At 32.5% G+C, this 23,583-nt stretch overlaps 5 protein-coding genes and 1 pseudogene across 5 annotated transcripts; 3 read left to right on the forward strand and 3 right to left on the reverse strand.

Moving 5' to 3' along the window:
- Nucleotides 1-697: 697 nt before the first annotated feature.
- On the reverse strand, nt 698-1,630 carry LOC121231829 (EPIDERMAL PATTERNING FACTOR-like protein 9). The gene is made up of 3 exons (XM_041116646.1): nt 1,436-1,630; nt 1,190-1,257; nt 698-1,113 (listed from the first exon to the last, which is right to left on the reverse strand). Exons 1-3 carry the CDS (start codon nt 1,497-1,499, stop codon nt 919-921), a joined length of 327 nt encoding a protein of 108 aa, XP_040972580.1. The 5' UTR covers nt 1,500-1,630; the 3' UTR covers nt 698-918.
- A 1,911-nt stretch (nt 1,631-3,541) lies between these two features.
- Nucleotides 3,542-6,952, forward strand: LOC107955384 (asparagine--tRNA ligase, cytoplasmic 2). The gene is made up of 8 exons (XM_016891162.2): nt 3,542-4,272; nt 4,361-4,603; nt 4,706-5,293; nt 5,467-5,652; nt 5,910-5,974; nt 6,082-6,211; nt 6,336-6,394; nt 6,568-6,952. The coding sequence occupies exons 1-8, from the start codon at nt 3,868-3,870 to the stop codon at nt 6,749-6,751; spliced, it is 1,860 nt and encodes a 619-aa protein (XP_016746651.1). The 5' UTR covers nt 3,542-3,867; the 3' UTR covers nt 6,752-6,952.
- A 489-nt stretch (nt 6,953-7,441) lies between these two features.
- LOC107955385 (cysteine-rich repeat secretory protein 55) lies at nt 7,442-8,728 on the reverse strand. Its single transcript, XM_016891163.2, has one exon. It carries the CDS (start codon nt 8,711-8,713, stop codon nt 7,724-7,726), a length of 990 nt encoding a protein of 329 aa, XP_016746652.1. The 5' UTR covers nt 8,714-8,728; the 3' UTR covers nt 7,442-7,723.
- Nucleotides 8,729-11,023: 2,295 nt separating this feature from the next.
- On the forward strand, nt 11,024-12,945 carry LOC107955386 (ras-related protein RABA5e). Its single transcript, XM_016891164.2, has 2 exons — nt 11,024-11,633; nt 12,393-12,945. Exons 1-2 carry the CDS (start codon nt 11,294-11,296, stop codon nt 12,704-12,706), a joined length of 654 nt encoding a protein of 217 aa, XP_016746653.2. The 5' UTR covers nt 11,024-11,293; the 3' UTR covers nt 12,707-12,945.
- A 749-nt stretch (nt 12,946-13,694) lies between these two features.
- On the reverse strand, nt 13,695-14,302 carry LOC107956870 (60S ribosomal protein L23). The gene has a single exon (XM_016892358.1). It carries the CDS (start codon nt 14,266-14,268, stop codon nt 13,834-13,836), a length of 435 nt encoding a protein of 144 aa, XP_016747847.1. The 5' UTR covers nt 14,269-14,302; the 3' UTR covers nt 13,695-13,833.
- A 3,537-nt stretch (nt 14,303-17,839) lies between these two features.
- On the forward strand, nt 17,840-19,897 carry LOC121203766 (photosystem II CP47 reaction center protein-like; annotated as a pseudogene).
- The last annotated feature ends 3,686 nt before the right edge of the window (nt 19,898-23,583 follow it).

Here is a 23,583-nt window from a genome sequence, read left to right on the forward strand (position 1 = left end):
CAAAAGCACTAGAGTATTGTTTACTGGGAACTCTTTTAGTGTGTGAAAATGGTGATCACCAGAATATTCTCAAAACTTCAAGAAAGCCAAACGCAATCAAGCATAGATAATTGTTGGTGGGTCTTGCTTGTTTCTGTATATTACTCAGTTTCTGCCATTGTTGATTTAAAATTGAAATTGAATAGATTCAAAAGAAGGTGCCCATGTGAATTTTTTGTTAGCTTATGTTTTAATATTAGGGACCACTGCCACATGCCAACTTGCAGACCCATTGAACCCCCCCCCCCTCACTTCAAAAACTCTTAAACCCCCTCTCTTCTACAAAACCCTAACACCATATCTCATATTTTTGCTAAGTGTCTCCTAAACAGTCTGCTTCTTTTTTGTTCCCAATACAAAGATATTGCAGATAATGCTTCTCATTTGGAATCTACATTTGGTATGTGATTTCAGTTCTTTTGTAGCAAAGCATGTGCTTATGGGCTAAGTCCAGTTATTTAAGTTGAGTATTATTAAATTATGAGACTTAATTTTTACTTAAATTATATTTTTTCACTATATTATAAGCTTTTCCTAATAAAGGAAGTATAAGTTTATCTAGTGTTAATTGAATAGTTGAGATGGAATATTTTGGCATTACACCGATGGTCAAAGGTTGAGTCGAGTCCTAAAGGGGTGAATATTAAGGCAGTTGCTCTCAAATCAACTTTATAAACCTTTACATAACAAGAAGCCAAGAAAAGGAATTAATGATACACATTCCAGCTTTCTTTCATGATAGCAGGAAATTCTTGATGTGCCAAAAAAGTAAACCAGAAAACTACTGAGACGAAATAGTAGTATTTGAATGTAGAAGGGAATCTAGTTTCTAATATGCTGTTTGATTCTAAACCAGTAAACTTAGAACCATATCTGGTTTCATGACCTATGGCAAACACATTTGTAGTGGTAAGCACTATTGATTGGGTCGTTTCCTTCAACTGGAACTTGCTCAGCTCTGCATTTGTATTTGCATCCTCTACATTCGTTAAAAGTGCAAGTAGGGGCTGTGGATCCAATCATCAATCTCCTTGAATTCCTATCCATTTTTGCTTCATTGCTGCCTTGTGTTGCCTGAAAGAAGTAAAGCAAATAAATACAGGCATTTTAGATATACACGAAATGAAGCTAATAAGCCTAATACCCGTACTTGCATATGCAATTGAGGATATTGATAGACCCCTTGTTGGAATGGAAGTATTAGTTGAGTTCTAGATCCTGCAAAATTGGAACCATCCATAAGCATATAATAACAAGTAACCAAAATATGACATGAAAACAAAACAAAAGCTACTTTTTTTAGCAAGAAAATGGAAGGAAATCCCTGATTTATGCAATTGCTACATTAAAGGCCTGGTAAAGAAAGATGGCTAAAAGGCAAGGAAAAGAATATGACCTTGTGCTACAAGGAAGAAGGTGAAGAGTAGCAAAGGTAAGTAGCTCAGTTTAATGTTGGCCATTTCTCCACTTTGTATTGGAAGTACAAATAAGAAGGTGATATATATGAAGTTTTAGGGCAGCATATATGAAGGAAGGAGTGAGAGAGAGTTGTGGTCAAGTGATGACCATAAGAGTTAGACTGTCAAATCATTCAGTGACTCAGAGGGGCACACTGCAACACCTAAAAGGGGTCCCCAAAACACCCAAATAGACAGATTGTTTGTTGGAGCTAAAAGGGGGAATTTGATATCTTGGGGGGTGTGGGGTGGAACCATTGACGTTTGATCTACATTCTACATTTTGGAAAGCATTTGTTCACATAAGATGAATGAAGGTAGGTACTCACCCACCAAAATGAACCACCCTTCCAACTTTGGTTACTGGGAAGAAAATAGCCATAGAAATGATCATATGACTGAATAGCTTATTTGGTATGCTCCAAACACTTCTTAACTACATAATAACACATTTATATATGGGTTCAAATAATAATAATAATAATAATACAGATTTGGTTAACTCAGTTGAAAATATGTGGCAACTATAACTTTCATAAAAAATATTGACACATGGGGAATGAAGAAACTTATTGTCCCCCACCCCATCCTAAAGAAATAAACTCATTTAGCTAAAGAATGAAAGCGTAGGATCTTGGTTCCACAAATCCCAAGCAGCTGATGAACATATTTTTTCAGGCTATAAATGAGATGGGTTTTTGAAGTTGGTGCAATAGTCAAAACCGTTGCCTAACCATGTAGAGGGGTTGCCAAGCGTGGTGAAGTATGGGTGGGGATTGGAGGCTGGCAGCCATGTGTTGTGACTGCACTTTACCCTCTCATGCTACATCCCCTCCCACATCAGGCAGCCATGTGTTGTGACTGCACTTTACCCTCTCATGCTACATCCCCTCCCACATCTGACACCTGTTCAAATTCTTCCTACCTTTGCTCATCATCTCAGATTCTCTTTCCTTTGTCTTTTTTGGGCATCTTCGTTAGTTCAATGTATATTAAAATGTTTTTTATCTAAATAATATAAAAAATTAATTACGGATGAGTTATAGATTATTTACGACAGTGGTACATTTTAATTTAAATATAAGTATCAGGCCGTACCAGTTAAAAAAATAATATTTTAATGTAAAAATGGGTATATATAAATAATATATGTGTTCTTGACTTCTTTAGTTCTTTTGTATATAATTTTTTTTATAATAAAATGAAAAGAAATGAGAGCATATTATGCATTACAGATGTAATAAAAATTAAAAAACAGTAGCCCTATCATTGTAGGAGTACATATCTAAAAACATTGGGCCAACATGGGTCTATGCTCTAGACTATGGACCTTGGAGGTAGGCTGTAAGCACTAAGGGCTTGGACCAAATTAATAATAAATTTAATCTTTGAAGTTTATATTTTTTATTAAATTAATTTTTTTATTTTTTAGTTAAATTTAATCATTAAATTTTTTTTAATAAGAGTTAAATCTATTTTTCTAAAGAAAATATTTATTAAAACACTATTTTTTTTTAAAAAAATGGATCTATGTCCAACCGATCACACCTACTAAGAAAAAGTATTTTGTTTTGGTTCGACATATAACCCTATATGAAATGCCGAACGGTCTAAATTTAGAAACACTCTTCCTCCCGGATTCATTTTGGGAAAAAAATAATATGCAACTTCGAGCTGTCAATTATATTCTTTATGGAAATGGCAAATCGACTCGGAGAATTTCTAACACAAATATTCAACCAGTTCGAACTTGTTTAGTGTTGAGTTGGGACCAAGACAACAAAAGTTCTTTCATCGAAGAGGTCTATGCTTCATTTGTTGAAGTAAGGACAAATGGTCTAATTCGAGATTTCTTAAGAATCGACTTGTTTTATATGATAGATCAATATATTATTTAAAAATTATAAAATAAAAAATAAATCAAAATTCAAAAGAATTTACAAAAAAATTTCTTAAAATTTTAAAAAAAAAACACCTAAATTATTATACACAATCAAACTTTAAAAATTTAACATTTTAATCTATATTTAACCATTCATAATTGAAATCAGAATTGAAGTTGGGGGAATGGAAGTTCCCGCGGACATCCAACACAACAAGAATGCCTAACTTTGCCGCCAACTCTTTCCCTTCTTCCTCTTTCATTACGTACCCAGAAAAACATGTCAATCAACCCAAACAATCCCTTCCCTTCTCTTCCCTTTTCTTCCTTCTCAAGGAAAAATGAACCCCTTCTCTTTTTTCTCTCTCTATATACATACATATATATCATCACTGGGCAAGTCTCACCATCCATCATTGCGAACTCTACAAACCTTCCATTCACTTCTTTCCGATTTCATCTCCTTTTTTTTTATTATTATAACAAAAGATGGAGTTTCAAGAACCAAAGGTTATCGGCTCCCCTTTGATGTACTCCAACCGGGTGACGTTGAAAACCATATTGGAAAGTAGTGATGGCGAGATGGTGTTGGTTGGTGAGACCGTGGTGGTTGGTGGGTGGGTCAAATCTTCCAAAGAGGTGAAGAAGCAGCCTGTTACATTGCCGCCGTGTGCTTTCGACACTGACCATGCCTCTCCGGGGCGTCAAGGCTTAACCTGTTTGGAAATTCTTGAATCTCGAATCCCATGTTTCAGGACTATTATTAGGATTTTGTGTGGTCCTGCTAGTTCCCCAGCTGTTCGAGAAAAGCTCGAGTCTTTGGTTCCTAAACCAACACCTCCTTCCACTTTCTTTCTACAAATTAATGATGGCTCTTGCGCTTCATGTCTTCAGGTATTGTTGTTTCCTTTTTCTTTGCTGAAAAGATTGATTACTTAGATTGCTAGGCTTGTCCTAATTAGTATGAAAATTTCTCGATCAGATCGTGATTGATTCAACGATAGCTCCAGTATCTGCAGGCCAGATTCTACCGACTGGAACATGTATATTAGCCCAGGGTGTCTTGGAAAAACTTTCAGCTAATGAGAAACAAATAATTCAGCTTAAAGCGGAAAAGATTCTTCATGTTGGAACTGTTGAGCAAGATAAGTATCCTTTGTCAAGGAAAAGATTACCTCTTGATTCTTTAAGGGAGTATCCCCATATTCGTCCCAGGACAACTATGGTATTCTCGGCATCCACTGCTAGTTTTGGACTTTCTGTCTTAAGAAAACTAGCTTCAAATTGAACCTAATATGCTCCTTATATCATATGCTATGCATTGCAGGTGTCATCTATTACACGAATTCGAAGCACCCTAGATTTTGCAACCCACACATTCTTCCAGAAGTATGGTTTCCGACATGTGCAAGTGCCAATCATCACAGCTACAGACACTGAAGGGTTTAGTGAAAAGTTTCAGGTTACAACTCTTTTGGGAAAAACAAGCAAGGAAGAGGAGCCGGTCGGTGTTAGTGATGCTGATGTTGTTAGCCTTGAAACTGTTAAGGCAGCTATTAAGGAGAAATCAGGGGTAGTTGAACAATTCAAGAGAAGTGACAGCAATAGAGAGTCACTTATTGTAGCAGTTCAGGATCTGCAGAAAACAAATGAATTAGCACGGCAGATCGAAGCAAGAGAAAAATCCAAACCAGTAACTTCAGTGAAGCCTGACTCACTGAACTTCAATGATGATTTCTTTGGTCGCCCTAGTTATTTAACTGTCTCTGGTCGCTTTCATTTGGAGAGCTATGCATGTGGTATTGGAAATGTCTACTCATTTGGACCCAGATTCCAAGCTGATAAAACAGTGTCCTCCAAACATGTGGCTGAAATGTGGACTGTTGAGGTAGAAATGGCTTTCTCACAGTTAGGGGTAAGACTTTGCGTACTCAAGGCTCACGTATGTTACGTAAATTAGATCTTTGATGATAAAAGTGCAGTGATTTTCATGTTTACATGTTAAAATATCTAAACAAAAACATGATTCAACTTGAATGAATTTTCATATATTAAGGTCTCATTGATATCCTCCATTTGAGTTTCCAGGACGCTATGAAATGTGCAGAGGACTATTTCAAATTTCTCTGCAAATGGATATTGGATAACTGTCCAGAAGAAATGAAGTTTGTCTCAAAAAGAATTGACAAAACTATTACTCATCGTCTTGAATACATGACGACAAGTTCTTATGACAAGATTTCCTATAGAGAGGCAGTAGAAATTTTGAGAAAGGTAAACTTGGACACCATGTACTTCCTATATTTTAGCCTCCATATGTTGCTCATACTATCTATTTTCTTAAAATACTAACGTCTGCCATTCGTAGCACAGGGATATATCCCTCCAATGATTGGTCAAGTAGATAAGAAAACTTTTAAAAATTTAAGCATTCAATAACATTAGATTAGACCATTAAACATTTCAATCACATCTATAGCAACTTCGATCTGACTGAATTAGTTTTAATTTAATTTATTCTTCAACATCAGGTCCCGGATAAGGCTTTTGAAACACAACTACAGTGGGACGTCCCTTTGACAGCCGAACATCTAAGGTATGTATAATGTGGCTATTGATCTAGACATGCCAAATGCAAGATCATAATTGGACGAAGACATTTCCTATGAGTTTGGTTCTTACTATCCATTTACTCAATGGCAGCTACTTGGCCGATGATCACTATAAGAGGCCCGTAATTATTTATGATTATCCAAAAGCAGTTAAGCCATTTTATGTACGCTTGAATGAAGATGGACAAACAGTTGCAGCCTTTGAGCTGGTTGTACCCAAGGTAAGTCTAAATTTTATTAAGAGGTGGAGAACATCTGAAAAGTCTAAACAAATATCTTCAAGCACCAAAAAGTTATGTGCTGGTTCAGAAAGATTATAACAGGGAGCCAAAATTGTATGTGCAGATTGGAACAGTGATAACAGGGAACCAAAATGAAGAGAGATTTAACGTGCTAAATACAAGGTAATGTCATCCTCGTTAGTCTACTACAAATGTTGGGAAATTGTGGATTCAAATGAAATTGGCAAAACTCCAAAACACTATTTGCAGAATTATTAGCAAACTGACTATTCTCGATATTTTCTCATTGATGCAAAAACAATATCTTATTTTCAGCTATGGTTTTGTGATTTCAGGATCACGGAATTTGACTTGTCAAGAGATCAATATGAATGGTACCTAGATCTTCGCCGGCATGGAACCGTCAAGCACTCTGGATTTAGCCTACGGTTTGACCTGATGGTTCTCCTTACCACCGGCCTCATTGATGTCAGAGATGTAATTCCTTTTCCTAGAAGTCACGGCAAAGCCAACAGCTAAGGTCGTTTAATGTTGTATGACTAGGGGCCAAAACTTAGAAGCTGAATTTACAAAATTTAATATTGTGTAAAATTCTTCTGATCCTGCCGATTGAGTCTTAGCTCGATTGGCATCAGTATTATTGTCAATGTAGAAGGATGTGGGTTTAAGGTGCTGGAGCACATTATCCTCATATATAAAAGTTGAGAGAGACTATTGATAGTTGTAATCATTTGAAAAAATTACAATATTATATCATACTAATATATAGAAGGGCATACCAGATTGAGCCAAATTTCATGGTCTGCAAGCGGTCCATCTGATTAATTAACGAGGCACCCCACCATGGAGCAATGTATAAAAAATAGGAAATTTTTTTTCTTAAGGATTATAATCGGCTAATATATTAGATAAGCCCTTGAACTTTGTTCCTTTATTTAAATAAAGCCTTTTATAATTTTATTACATCCAAATAAGCTCTTGTACCTTTTTAAATCCAAATGTGTCCTTAAACTTTAATTGATATTCGAATAAGTCCTTAAACTTTTACATATATCCAACTATAACCCATAATTATTATGTAAATCTTTAACATTTGATATTGTCTAAAACTGAAGTTGATGTTTCTTTCTCATATTTTTAATTACTATATATCTTTAGTTGTGATCTTCATGAAACTCTAAATTTAAATTTAACATTAAATACTTAATGAATAATTAAAACTCATTTGATTATAAACAATCCATTGAAGTGAAGAAGAAAATTAAAATAGATATGTATGGCAATTAAACGTCCAAGAGGGCGTGTGATATGGTTCAACTTGCTTGTTTCCCACACAAAGAAGTTGTGTAAACATCAGATATACTAAATGCAAAATGCAAGAAACATCTTAATCTTACAGCTAAAGATCACTCTTATTGACACTGATTACACAGTTTATTAAATGAAAAGAAACTAATCCTTGAAACAAACTCATTTTAGCATAGCACAACACTAGTGATGAATTATCTTCACTGTTTTGCCAAATGAGGTGCCATTGTTAGAATCAAGTGGGAAGAAAAAGGGATAAAGCTCGTACCGGACATAACAACTACTGTATAGGACCCGACAGCCCTTCTTGCTGTCACAAAAGTTTGGGAAATTTCCAACAGCAATTGCAAGGCATTGAGCACAATCTATCTGAGATAAGTCCCTTGTACATTGCACTAATGCATAAAGGGTCAAAAATTGTGACAGTTTGGTCTTACCTTTTCCAAGCCCTTCATTCTTTGGCATGACAGCTTCTGATCTAATTCTGTCCATCAGAGCTCCAAGTTCTTTGTTGAAACTTTGAGGGTCCGTAACATTTTCAACATTATAGTAAAATATACCAAACGAGGTGTCAACTTTTCCAACAAAATTATCATTGCTGTACCGTAGAAAGCAATAGTCGTACCAAATCCTTGCATCAGCTTGATTCGAACAGCGTTGGCGTACTTGCGTCGCAGCGTCTTGTATGCAACTTGAACAATCTTTATTACTAACATCCCCTCTGCATTGAGCAAGACCGTAGACTTTATCAGGGTCTTTACCTGAGGAACTCACAATATAACCAGTTAAGGGAGTTTTAGAGACCAGTTCAGCCAACAATCGATCAATGTTTACAGATATTTGGCTACTGCTACTTATGTTGGTGTTTTCATTGCAAAAGTTCCCCAAAGGATCAGCCCTGCAGCTACTTAGAAACAATGAAACAAGAAGCATATATAACAAATTCATGATGATTTTTTTTCCTTGCAAACTTGATGCTACCTTTTGGTGTTCAGCTTTCTTATTAATGGCCCTTGGGATTGGAAATGCTGAGTATGTGGGAAAACAAGAGGCAGACATTCTTGACGACATGTGTGTTCCAAAATCACCACAACAAGTGGAAACCATGGACCATTGTTTCTTAAAAGTCTTTCCGGTTGATTTTTTCTCAGTGACCAAACAGGTAAGCTTCATAAACTAATAATAATCTGGATAGGTGCTTCATGGGATAAAATTATTAATAATAATCATTTTCCTCCTACAACTTGTACAATGGTCAATGGGGAATCTAATCATGTGCCACTAAAACGGCATAAGATACGGAATGAAACTATTTTCATCAATATATAAAATTTATCAGCACCATCACCCAGTTGACAAGAGCCTAGTGATGGGGACATGATTGCACAGTTGCAGCCATTTTTGTTGATATTTAAGCCACAGTTCTGATCGGCTATAATGAAGAGAAAAAGAAAACAAAGGAAGGATCATAAGTTTCATGTAAACTATTCCTCGAAAGACCACAATTTATAGCTTCATTGACTTCCAAACTGGTAAAACTTCCAGGCTTTAGTCAACCCTAATAATACATTTAAATGATTGAAAAACTAGCTAGTGGAATTAATCATGGCGTAAGAAAGTCAATAATGGACTATATTGAGGAACCGGGGACCCATTTTACTCGTTTTTATTTTGTGAGCTTATTTGTTAATAACGTATCTAATGTGTGTATATATATATATACACCATACTAATTTAAAATTATAGTTATTGAATGCATACGCTAATTATTTGCCGCGTCTTTATTGATTAAAGATTAAAATAAATATTATTTTAATATAATTTTTTTATAAAAATATATCAATATTAAATATCCGTTCATATAATAAGAATTAATAAGCTTTGTTATAATTGATTCAGTCATATATCACGAAAAAATATAAATATGTGTATACTTAATCTAATTTTGTTTTTTTTCTTGATATTAAGCCTTTATATATTATTTTTAATATCCAATATTAGAAAATATAAATATATATGCTTCAAATCTTTTTAAATTGTCTTATAGTATGATTAGACCTACTTATAGATTGGGCTAGACAACCGGCCCAAAAAGTGGGAAGGTTTGATTAAAAATATAAGCCTAAAAAATGTGATTGGGCAAAAAAATGCCCATTTAAAAAATGGGTCAAGCCTTAGTAAGATTTTTCGAGCGACCTAAATATGTAAAAAAAGAAAAAAAAAACTACATTTTTTTGTTGTTTTTTACACTCTCTCTTTTTCTTTTTCTTTTTTTTTCTATTTTCTATTTATTTTTTACTATTTTGTTATCATTTTACATATCTTAATGTTATTTAACTATACATTTTTTAAAAAAAAATTTAATTTGTTGGGAAACATTTATTTTAATATTTTTAGTATTTTTGATGTATTATATTTTTTTTAAAAATTATATAAAAAATTTAATATGGTTTGAATCGGGCTTGGGTTTAAACATTTTTATCCATACGGGCTTGGGTAAAAGTTTAGGCCTATTTTTTGGCCTGGACCTAACAAACAGGCCTAAAATTTTGATTGAGCCTTACTCGGCCTATGATTACCTCTGGGTATGATATAGTTTTTGAAAATTAAGCATTTTATAGGTCTAATTCACCACCATAAATGTCTTTACTTATCTTAATTTAAATGAAGTAATGATTAAAACTCTTATGAAATACCGGTTTTATATAAATTCAAATCATGTAACTTTATCCCACTCTAATATTGTATAAAAAAAACGTGATTTCCTAGACTACCTCTAAAATAATTTTGTATCCAACATTATATTGGAAATGCCAAGAAATCAATATTTTAATAATTGGGTTTATTTTTTTATTGATTTGATTGTATAAAATAAAAACTTTTTATAACTTTAAACTAAATTTTGTAAAGACATCATAATTAACAAATACTAGTATGATTTCAAGAGATTATAATTTTGTAAAGACATTATAATTGAAAACTAACAATGTTAATTATTTAGACGGACTAAAAACATTACAAAAATATAAGAGCCAAATATTAAAAATTAAAATATAAGAATTAAATTTTAAATTTTGGTAAAAGAAAAACAACTACTATGATAGTAGCATACATGCCAACAAAAAATAAATAAATGTCGATAGAATTTTAGTTTGATTGACATAGATATTGTTGTCAATATAGGAGGACGTAAGTTCGGGTGTGCTAAAATGCATTATCTTTCTATTTATGAGTTTGGGATGAATTATAGATAGATTAAGGTCTTATGTCAAAAAAACAATTACAACCAGAATTTATACTGAAATTGTTAAAAAAACCTTGAAGTTGGTACTTTTGCTTGGATGACCCTCTGAATTTGATGAGGATTGCCATAAATGAACCGACCTTAGCAAAATCTTGGATCAAACCTAGCGTTTGGTCTCAACAAAAGAAAGTAATATGTTTAATCACATTAAATATTTGCCAATCTCCATGCAATTACCTACCCAACCAAACCCCATAATGTTGAGAAAATCTACTTAACCAAAAGCCCACATAGCCCCCACACCCCCCCCCCCCAAAACTATTTCTACAAAAGGCCACAAATCCCAAAATCACCGCAAGTTCCATCAAAACCCCGCCAATTACGCACCTTGTCCGTCGCCTACCATTTTTATACACTCCCCCTGCTTTAAAGTTAAATCCCATTTCACACATCTCAGACAACAAATACAAATACCCATTTTCACCACCATCAAACCACATCCCACAGACATGGGTGCCCACGAAGAAGAAGCCGGAGGTGAAGAGTACTTGTTTAAGATCGTGCTGATCGGTGACTCAGCTGTGGGAAAATCGAACCTTTTGTCACGTTTTGCTAGGAACGAGTTCGACAATAACTCAAAGGCAACTATTGGAGTAGAGTTCCAAACGCAATGCGTGGAAATTGATGGGAAAGAAGTTAAAGCACAGATCTGGGACACTGCTGGTCAAGAAAGGTTTCGAGCTGTTACTTCTGCTTACTATAGAGGAGCTGTTGGTGCTCTTATTGTTTATGATATTACTAGGAGGAGTAGCTTTGACAGCATTAAACGTTGGCTTGATGAACTTACCAGTAAGTTTCAATCTTTATCTTCTTTCCCCTTTTTTTGTAATCTTTATTTTTTTTTATTGAATCATTGTTTCTGCCGTAGCAAGAATGTAGAATTGAATTATAGTAATCATAGAGAGACTCTGCTTCAGTCAATAAAATTCAGATCTTTTTTCTCTGGAATGGATGTTTGCAGCCATATAGGAAGGCTCCATTAGAGAAAATTTCTAAAATTTCAGATCCAAGTGGGGATGGATGACCAAACCCAAATTTCCATGAAGTGTTCAGAATGGCATAAAGTTCTTAGGGTTGTCAGTGTTTTTGAGTTCTGACTGTTACAAACTTTTTCTTAATGTCTAACTTACTTTTCTTTTGATTGGGAAAATCCGTTATAGTCACCATTGTTTCTTTTTTGAGTGATTGTGCCTTTGCATTTTGGTGGGGTCTGTTTGTCTAAATGCCCTTTTCTCAGTTTACAGACTTTTAATTCAGTTGGTTCCTGCAATCATCCCTAAAATGTAAAAATTTTAGCATTTACATTTTCTTTGTCTATTCTTAGATTTATGATCTTTATACCAAAAAGCTCTTTTTTTAGATTCTGTGCAAAAAGTTAGTACTTGCCCATGGTTCTTCTTGGTCTAGGGATAAGAGGAATTGTTTAAGCTATGAGAAAAAAATTTATTCCTAGAAAAGTTTTCACTTTCTAGGAAACTAAATTAAATGACATTCCTTTGTTTTATTCAAGTAAAAAAAATTGAACCTTATTGTAATTAATCCTTGCAGCTCATTGTGAAACTACATTGACAAGAATGCTGGTGGGGAACAAATGTGATTTGGAGAACATAAGAGATGTAAGTGTGGAGGAAGGCAAAAGCCTCGCAGAGGAAGAAGGCCTGTTCTTCCTGGAAACGTCTGCCGTCGAATCTACTAACGTTCAGACTGCTTTTGAGATCGTTATCCGGGAAATCTACAACAATGTAAGCCGAAAAGCCCTAAACTCTGATTCATATAAAGGTGAGTTGTCTGGGAATAAAGTCACCCTAGTCAAGGATGGGGCAAATGCTTCCAAGACGGGTTTCTCCTGCTGTGCCAGATGATCTCTGGTCCCTCCATATTGCAGAGAAGCCACCTGTTTCCACTCTTCTAATCCTGGTGTGTCAATTTTGGAGCTTTCTCAATTTTATTTTTTTTAAGGTTTGTTATAGTTAAAAAATAAGACTGCAGTTATGTTCCTATATATATACTCTTTTACAAGCCAAAAGATTTCCATGAAGTAGACCCAGGTTGCCCAGACATTGATGACATATATTTGAAGGATTATATTTTTCTATCTGAATTCGAATGTGTTTAGACACAAATGTTCTAAAGAACACCAAAACTGCATACTAAAACAGAAGCAGGCTTGAAGTCTGCATCAGTCCTGAACACAGTCGATTTCTTAAATTCACATCCATAACATTTCACGGTAGGAATTTATATAACAATTCTTAAATTCAGTTCTGGGCGGCCGTCCTCCCAAACTATCCTCAGCTATTTATATGACCTATCTGTAGGGAGATCAGTATGTTCAAATTAAATAATATTTAAAGGATTAATTTTAGTTTTAATTAGGTTAAAAGAAAGATAATTTAAAATTTTAATTCCCATTGTAAAACAATAATAACAAATATTAATTAAAGAAAACAATGTTCTAAATGAACTTCATGGAGTTTTACTATGTAACCAATGATAAATTAAACACTCCAAATGTCAACTTTAAAAAAAAAATTATCTACCGATTGAGTTTTAGGGTTCGTTTATTTGTATGTAAAATATTTTCTGTGAAATATTTTTATAATATTTCACTGTATTTGTTTGGTGGAAAATGAATTATCAAATGAAATCATTCTCCAAAAGACAAAAAGAGTAAAACTAAATTTTTTTTAAGGAAAATGTCTTACCAATTTTGTTTCCTAAGACATTTTTCAAACCGACAGTTTTGTTCACTATTTTCATTTTTTTTTTTTAGAATTCACTGTCTTCATTATTTTTTTTTAGAAAATGGAAACACCAGTAAACATTAAAAAAGCTCTCCACAAATGACAATTTATCTCCAAAATCAAGATCAAATCAAAAGATACCATCCAAATGATGTTCTGAAGGAAAAATAAAAATAAACAAAATCTTGATCCAGCAAACTATATTAGTCCCATGCAGAGAAACACAATGACTAAAATGTGAGTTCCTAAACAAAGGCATTAGCTGCACTTGCAATCCTTGGCCATAGATCAGCACACTGTTTTCCAATTGGACCAGTTATAGCAGAACCTTTCATTTCTCCCTTTAGTTCTCCCTTTGGGTTCACAATGACACCAGCATTATCTTCAAAGTACATGTAAACACCATCCTTTCTGCGCCAGGGCTTGCGCTGTCTCACAATGACAGCAGGCAAGACCTTCTTCCTAAGATCAGGCTTCCCTTTCTTGACAGTAGCCATTACCATATCTCCAACACAAGCCGATGGCAATCGGTTAAGACGGCCCTTGATTCCCTTCACCGAAATGATGTATAAGTTCTTAGCGCCAGTGTTATCAGCACAGTTCACTGTAGCTGCCACTGGCAGACCCAGTGACATCCTAAACTTGTTACCAGCTGAACCTCCACGCCCTCGCTTCGACATTTTCGACGGCTGAAGAGAAAACCACTGTTTTCATTGTTGAATAAATAAAAAGGGGAAATTTTTAGAGTAATAAAGGTGAAGCTCCCTTCATTGTCGAATGAAACAATCCATTATATTATAATTTTATATTATTTTAAAATTTTAGTCCCTAAAATTTAAATTTTTATTATTCTACAATTTAATTCCTCAAAAATAGATTTCCTTATTCTATAGTTCAGTCTTAAACCTTGTTCTGTATAGTTTTTCAAAACAACCCATTTTCTAAAATTTTCAGATTTTATATTTTAGTCCTTACAACTAAAATTGTCAAAATTTCCAAAAATTAGTCCTTGATTTTTGAACAGTTAAACTTTCATATTTTATTTTTTTAGAATTGTAAATTCTTAGATAATGTAAATTAGTCTTAAAACTCAAGTTTTCACATCTTTACAATTTAACTCTTATAGTTTCAAACTTTACTATTTTATACTCAACTTTCCAAATTTTCATATTTCATAATCATATAATTTTGTTACTACATCAATGTTTCGTATTTCACTACTCAAACCCTTAGAATTCAAAATTTTATAAATTTTACAATTTAAATTTTACTTAATTTTTATTAAATTAAATCATTTTCAACTTATTCATCCAAATAATATTCAAAATAAATATTTACCACTTTCAACTTAATTAAACATAAATTTATATATATAAAATTATATTCCCCAATGTACGAAATTAATAATTAAGCTTAATTAAGTAGATTAAGATTTATTAAAACTAAAACATGATTAATTAAAATATAAATAAACTTTATGAAATAAATTCAATTAAACAATGAAAAGATAATAAAATCTTAAATGTATGTTTGTTTCATTGAAAATAATTTTTATGAAACATTTTAAGGAAATCTACAAAACAACAGAAAATATTTTATACAGATTCATTTAAACACTGTTTTTCTAGAAATTATTTTCCGGAAGTCATTTGCAGTAAAACAAATGGAGCCTAAGCTCAATTGGCATGGCATTATTTTCAATGCAGGAAGACTTGAGTTTGAGTGCGTTAAAACACAATATCCTTATATTTATGAGTTGATGAGGGACTATGGTAACTCTAGGCATGTTGAAGGAGCAAATATGATCAGAATCTATAATGAATTCTCAATTCATATGATGTTTTTTTTTAAAATAAAATAAAAGTATAAACACAGTTAATATAATTGTAAATTGTATTTTAAATTTTTTTTCTTTAAATTGATTATTATTTTTATTTATTGTTAATGGTCACTTTCATATGGAGTACAAAAAATTATTTTCGGTTTCAATATAAATTGGTCCACTGACCACAAGCATGGATTCATGACTGGATAGGATAGCAACATCATTTTGGCGAAATGGGGAAAACAGAGCATGATTCTTTTAGGGCTCATCTGCCTGGCGTGCCCCCAAAACACATGATCTTATATATAAACTTGAGTGCTTCTTCGGGTTGGCTTCCCACTATGCCTCTGCCCGGTTCACATGTTTTGCAGTACCTAATCGCAAACCCTATGTTCAATGGTTGCCTTGAATTCTGCAATGGGCATCGATGAATGCTTTTGTAGTTTTACTCCTTTTCCTTTTTGTTTGTTTTCATTAAGAAAATGAAAGAAAGAATAAACTGTCAATTTCTTGAATTAAATTATAAAATACCCTAAAATTTATTATGAATCTTGTAGACCTTTCATTGGACTAGTTTGCAAACAATCCGCAACTCACATCTTGTGATGCACCCTTCGAGGGACCAGCAAAGTTTTATTGTTTATATAATCTCAAGGACAAAGATGTCAAAGAAGAATAATTTACAACATAGATAGGAGCACACAATGCATACCATGGTGACAATTGATCTATAACAATATTACTCGTTGGGCACCTGACCATTGACACTTGGTCAACCCGTACAACCATATAGAGATCACTATATAGGCTGTCCCACAGCACTATAACACAGGAAGCAACCTAATATTTAAGTTTGGGTATAGGTTGTTATAATTATTTATAGTCTCTTTTCAACCCTTAAATAGGAGGATAATATACTCTAGCGCACTCAAATCAACATTTTTTTACACTGGCAACAATATCGATACCAGTCGAGTTAAAACTCAATCGACAAACATAATAGTAGTAATAAAAAGTAAAAAAAAAATTAGTATTTTTCGTTGTTGCAAAAAATTTATGGTTGAAAATTAAAATGTCCTTTTTAGACATAATAATAACAATAGAAAGTAAAAAAATTATGGTTGAAAATTATATAATTTTTAAATAATTTAACATAATTATACATTAAATATAAAATTTAAATATCTTTTAAGTAATTAATATGAATTATTTGTAAAATTGATGATATATAAAATATTTTAAAAAATTAAATATAATAATAAATAATATTTAAATAATATATAAAATATAAATTAATCTAATTTTTTATATACCTTTTAAATAGTTAGTATAAATAAAGGTTTTTATTTATTTATAATTTTCACTTCTAAAATTCAAGTTTTTACATTTGGATAGAAAAACACTTTTTAACCGCATTTTTTGTGGTGGAAAAACAATTTTAGGTAAAAAGTGATTTTTCACCTCAACGAACAATGCTTCCTAAGAGATGTTTGCCAAGAATTTCCTATTGTTATGATGTAGTGCCAATTTTTTAAAAAAGAAATTATGAACAAATTACAAACTAACTAAATAACTCAATTAATAATTGAGATAATAATAAAATGAACACATTTTCTTCAGTAAATAAATCTAGATCCAGCCCAAATTATTTCAATGTCCTTTCACCTCCACCACCAGTAGCTTGAGCAGGCCGAATCAATAGAACAAACAACAAGTTGGGTGGGGGAAATCAGCATACAAATGTTGGCTTTGTGAAGAGTAAATTGGATCTTGGATTTTGGGCAATGATGAGCCCTTTGCTTTAGCCTTATCTACTGATTATTTTACAAAATCGTGACCAAGAAGTTAGAGAATTAGTTGAAAGATGAGAAGTTGTGAGGAGCTCCCACGAAGGTTAATTGAGAGAAGGGTCAAAAGTTTTGCCTTTTTTCGTGTCTTTCAAAGTGTAAGTAAAAGGGTTCTCGGTAGAATCATGTGAATGTAAAAGAGAGATATTTTTTTCAAATATTTTATTATAGTGTAAATTATTAAAATAGTCACTTTTGTTTGTTTTAAGTTACGTTTCAATTACTTACATTGTCGTTTTATTATAAAATGGCCATTCAACTGTTAAAATATGTTATCTCCCAAACGACAATCTAACATAACAGTTAAAATGGGTTTTGAAATCATGTAAATGTAATAGGGATAAATATTTATATGCAATGATACCAATCAAATATTTTATTTGATCCAATGTGTTCACAATTAAAAGAACAAAAAAAAAGTAGGAAGTGGGTCAAAAGAATCTAATGCCAACCATCATGTGTTTTTGGTGGATTAGATAGAAAGAAAGAAGTCATTGAATGGTAAGTGTAAAACACACTTACATTATAGTAGTCGCCATTGACATTGACTCTTAGTTTACGGAAAAATCAAATTAGAACATGGGAAGTTTCATGTTTGGTTCTAGATGTACACTCGCACTCCCACCAACCTCCAACAAATTACTTCTAATGACTTTAAAGTCTGAATTCCTTTTCCTTTTTCCTTTTGTTTTTCTGCGAGGTTGCCAAGACTTTAACCTATACGAAGGGACAAAGTCAAGTATCATGTAATGGGGAGATTGAGAAAAAATAAAAAATTTTAGGAGTTAAAATTTTTGTATTAAAATAGTTTAAACAAAGAGAGATAAAATTAGATTATTAAAAAAAAATTTGTCAAACAACAATTCATTCAAGGCAAATAACAGAAATTAGAAAACTTAATGAGGCGAGACTGGTAGGTCATTCTTGTCTAGAATATAGACCAAAGAAGATGGTGGTTGATGCAACCAATCAAAAATACACATTTCCTTCCTATAATAAGAAGTCACCCAATTAGCAACCAAATTAATACATCTCCTTGCAAACTCAAAACACACATGGGGAATCCTGGCCAAGACAGAGTTCAATTACTGCAAGATAAGCTTGAGTTTTCAACGACTACGCTTATCCCTCTTTAAAATCTGTTTATACACAATCAATAAGTCCGTAGCCAAAATAATTCTTAGATATCCTTGCTTCAAATCAAGATCACTCCCAAGTTGATAGCCAAGACTTCCACCATTTCAGGAGAGTCAACAGGAATCTTTGAGCCTCTCCCATTAACAAGAAAACCCATTTTATCCCTAGCAACCACACTAATTCCAACAACATTTGTCAAGTAGTCAAAAGAGCTATCACAATTAATTTTGATAATTCAAATAGACAGATAAAAAAAATTAACTAAATCCTTGAATAACAAATGCTCTCGTTACTTAAATCTTTACAGATATCATATCTCAAGTTCAAATATGGAGAATTTCATATTAATTTCTTTAAAAAAAGTTGAAAATTTTTAGTAGATATTTTAGGTGAAAAAAGATAGTAAATTTAATATATTACATTCCTTTAATTAAATAAAATAAACAAGATTTGAAAAAAATAATATCGTAGTATTCATTGTAAGTTATTATCTTTTATTTACAATTCCGTTTATTTCATGGTTATTTATCTTAAAACTCATATATCTGTTATTCTGTCTTATTATTACCTGTTTATATCTGTGTGAGACTTTAGGCCTTTGAGAGTAAAGACATAAAAAGATAACGGAAGGTTTTAGGTACCAAAGATAAATTTCATGGAAGAAATTGATTGCCTATATAAAGATAAAATTTGCAATCATGCTATGCATATTGACTCTAAAAATGAAAATGATATTTTAGCTCTGAGTAAAGGTTTTAATAGTTTAATAAGAAATTTTTTGTGATGAGCACACAAGAAAACCTTCCTTCGATTTGCCTAAGATTTTTGAAATTCATTTATTTCTCTCAGGAGTGGCTTGCTTTGGGTTTGGCGCATTTCATGTAACAGGATTGTATAGTCCTGGAATATAGGTGTCGGACCCTTATGGACTAACTAGCAAGGTCCAACCTGTAAATTCGGCGTAAGGCGTGGAAGGTTTTGATCCTTTTGTTCCGGGAGGAATAGCCTCTCATCATATTGCAGTAGGGACACGGCATATTAATGGGCTTATTCCATCTCAGTGTCTGCCCGCCCCAACGTTTATACAAAGGATTACGTATGGGAAATATTGAAACCGTCCTTTCCAGTAGTATAGCTGCTGTCTTTTTTGCAACTTTTGTTGTTGCCGGAACTATGTGGTATGGTTCAGCAACTACCCCCATCGAATTATTTGATCCTACTCGTTGCCAGTGGGATCAAGGATACTTCCAGCAAGAAATATATCGAAGGTTTAGTGCTGGGTTAGCCGAAAATCAAAGTTTATCAAAAGCTTGGTCTAAAATTCCTAAAAAATTAGCTTTTTATGATTACATTGGCAATAATCCCGCAAAAGGAGGATTATTCAGAGCGGGTTCAATGGACAACGGGGATGGAATAGCCATTGGGTGGTTAGGGCACCCTATCTTTAGAGATAAAGACGGGCATGAACTTTTTGTACGTTGTATGCCTACTTTTTTTTAATGAAGTGCAATTAGAGATCCATTTCATTTTTTTGAAGGGTATCCAGATTAATATTTTCAATTAGAATGATTTATGGTTGGCTTGGTTGGACCGAAAAAATGAAGCATCCAGGCTCCGTTTAGAAAAAACCCAATTGGTAATACATTTTTGATTACCACCTATATCATAATTATAAATCTTTTTTATTTACAAATTCGAAATAGAAATAAGAACGATTTCAAACTATTAATCAATCGAATAATATGAGAAATACGTTGAATATTTGGCGAAAAACATGAAAGAAAAAGGAATTAAAATAAAAAAGGAAATGAAATCATAGCAAAAAGATGTGGTATTGGGTCATTTGTCCGATATGCGCAAATCAAAATCGGGCGGATATTTACTCAGAGTAGAGCATAAACCTAAAAAATTGAATAAAAAATTGATGAAACCCATTCAGGAACAAGAAAATGACATCGTGATTTGGATTGAATCCCAATGAAAAAAATAGATCAAAATGAAAAGTTTGTGCGATAAGTTTAGCGAATTTTTTCTATATTATAGATTATAGGAAAACGGGACAAAACTTATCCATTAAACTATTAAAACATTTACTCAGAGCTGAAATATTATTTTCATTTTTAGAGTCAATATGCATAGCATGATTGCAAATTTTATCTTTATATAGACAATCAGTTTTTTCCATGAAATTTATCTTTAGTACCTAAAACCTTCCGTTATCTTTTTATGTCTTTACTCTCAAATGCTAAAGTCTCACACAAATATAAATAGGCAAATAATAAGACAGAATAACAAATAAATAGGTTTTAATATAAATAACCATAAAATAAACGAAATTGTAAATAAAGATAATAATTTAAAATGAATACTACGATATTATTTCTCCAAGTATCGTTACACCGGAGCTCTGATACCAATTACAACTAAAGAGGATGCGGAAGACAGTAGATAATATTTAGTAAAGGAAAAGTTTTTTACAAGGAAGGGATGGTGAATGAAAAGTAAAAAGAAATATTTCTAAACTATTTTTCGATGGGTCTTTTAGGCTTTTTCCTTCCCCTTTTATAGGAAAATTATTGAAATCTATTTTATTTTTTTTTCAATCCCGCACAGTTTTTTGATAAGGATTTGTCTCATCACATCATGGTTGCTTCCATGTTGCTTTTCTTTTTTTGTCTTGTCACATCATAGTTTTGTAATGATTTCCTCTACGTTATAATCTTTTTTGTTTGCATCTGGATGTCGTATCCTTGAAGTTATCTCCTTTTGTCCATTCTTGAGTATTTGTTTTCTCGAATTCCTTTTTTAGATGTTATCTGTCCATGTGGCTTCCTTTATCATTCTTGAATATTATCTAGATTCATTTCTTCTATTTCATCTAAATGTAGTGAATCCATTGACAGTCTTGGTGAGTTTCAAGTATCCCACGTGTATTTGATTTCTTCTATGATATGTGATGGGAAATCATCAATCTCCATGTCAACTATCATTTTTAATAGTTGCACAGATTCTTGGTCTCCATCTTCTTGGATGTTTCCAATTCTAGTATCGTATGCCAATATTCTTCTTCCATCAGTCCAAAATTTATAAATTTTTTGTTGAAGTAAATATTGGGCTTTGGTCATTAGATCTATCCCTGCTTGCATTTGATAATAACTGGGATTATTATAACACTTAATGAGGCGGGATTGATAGGTCATTCTTGTCTAGAATATAGATTAAAGAAGATGGTGGTTGACGCAACCAGTCAAAAATATACATTTCCTTCCTATAATAAAAAGCCACCCAATCTGCAACCAAATTAATAGATCCCCTTGCAAACTCAAAACGCACATGAGAAATCCTGGCCAAGATAGAGTTCAATTATTGCAAGATAGGCTTGAGTTTCCAACGACTACGCTTATCCCTCTTTAAAATCTGCTTATACACAATCAATAAATAATTCTTAAATATCCTTGCTTCAAAGCAAGATCAGCTCCCAAGTTGATAGCCAAGACTTCTACCGTTTCAGAAGAGTCAGCAAGAATCTTTGAACCCTCCCCCCACGTTAACAAGAAAACCTGTTTTATCCCTAGCAACCACACCAATTGCAGCAAATTTTGTCAAGTAGTCAAAAGAGCCATCAAAATTAATTTCGATAATTCAAATAGACAGATAAAAAAATGAACTCAATCTTTAAATAACAAATGACTTGCGTTACTTAAATCTTTAGTAAAATAATGTATGTTTGTCTCCCATCCCACACAGTAAGTTGTCCACTCTCCAATTCATTATTTAGTAAAGTAGCACAATTTTGTCCCCTTCGTTGCCATTCTATGACTAAAAAGAAAAAGCAGTACATCAAAAGAATTAATTTATTATTTTATTCATCCCAAATAAATCTCATGCATGGTCTGGTTGGTAGGTTTTAAAATTTTCCCATATTTCAAAAACATGTTAAATTCACTTTAGTTATATACAAAATTATAACTTTCTCCTGCATCCAACTCATCAACCCTAAATTTGAAGAGTCAATCAAAGATATAGTACTACAGATATTTTTTTTTTGGGTGACGAGATATAATCGTAGATGAGTTTTGGTGAGAATTTTAATTATAATTATGGAAAGAATTTTATATCCTTTTGAGAGAACTCTATGAGAGTTCAGGCTTCGTTTTCAGGATTTGAATTTGTACGTTTAGTACATTTAAGTTTATTTTTTTCCATATTATATTCTCGTTTGTGTCTAATTTTTTCTATTCATCATTTTTACTCGCTGCTTAATTGAAATTTATCCCCAACAGTTTGGTACATCCTAAAATATGTTGAAGTTAATTATTTAATGAATTAAGAATATATTTTCATCGATTAAACAATAATTAGAATAAAATATGCAATTTGACGTCAAATCCATCCTAAATTTAGCTGCATGAATACTTTTGAATAATCTCTTATATGCACTATTTCATAAAACATGCTCTTAATGTTCACCATACATTTATTGTTATTATTATCAATTTTCTTAATTTCATGGCCTGTAAGTGGTCCATATGATTAATTAATGAGGCACCCCACCATGGACCCGATGTATCAAAAATATTAAGGGTTTTCTTTTTAAGAGAGAAATGTATTGTCAGAGCTATGTGATCTAAATTCTTGTTAAAAAAGGAAAATACAGTGGCAAAACAAGGGGATCTGTGTAGGGCTTAACGCCGAGGGCCGAAACTCCTCTTGTATCATTCGTATAGATGTAGAATTCGTATAAAACTACACTTCTTCTGTTTGACATTGATTAGAATAGGGTTTTTTAACCTTTTAAATAGATGTAGTTGAAACTCTTCTTGTATCATTCATTTTTCAACATTAATGAATTTCTTTTCATCTGCCTGTGATTTTTTTCAAAAGGATTTTCACGTAAAATATGTGTATTTTTATTTTTCTTTATTTTTGCTATCATTCTATTGTCATTATCAATATCTATTATAACATGTACTTTATCATTATACCCGAAACTTGTTAATAATTTTAATTATTAAATCAATAGAGTAGAATGATTAAATTTCTGGATTTAAAAAGGAAAGAGATTAAATTTCAAACATTTGTAGAAGAAAGGGACTAAAAGCAGAAATAAACCTTAACAAATCAAATTTGAAAAAAAAAATAAGAAAAGAAAACACTCAAAATATAAAATATAAAAAGTAGATTAA

Source organism: Gossypium hirsutum, chromosome A07 (assembly GCF_007990345.1).
Source record: "Gossypium hirsutum isolate 1008001.06 chromosome A07, Gossypium_hirsutum_v2.1, whole genome shotgun sequence".
NCBI classification, from domain to species: Eukaryota; Viridiplantae; Streptophyta; class Magnoliopsida; order Malvales; family Malvaceae; genus Gossypium; species Gossypium hirsutum.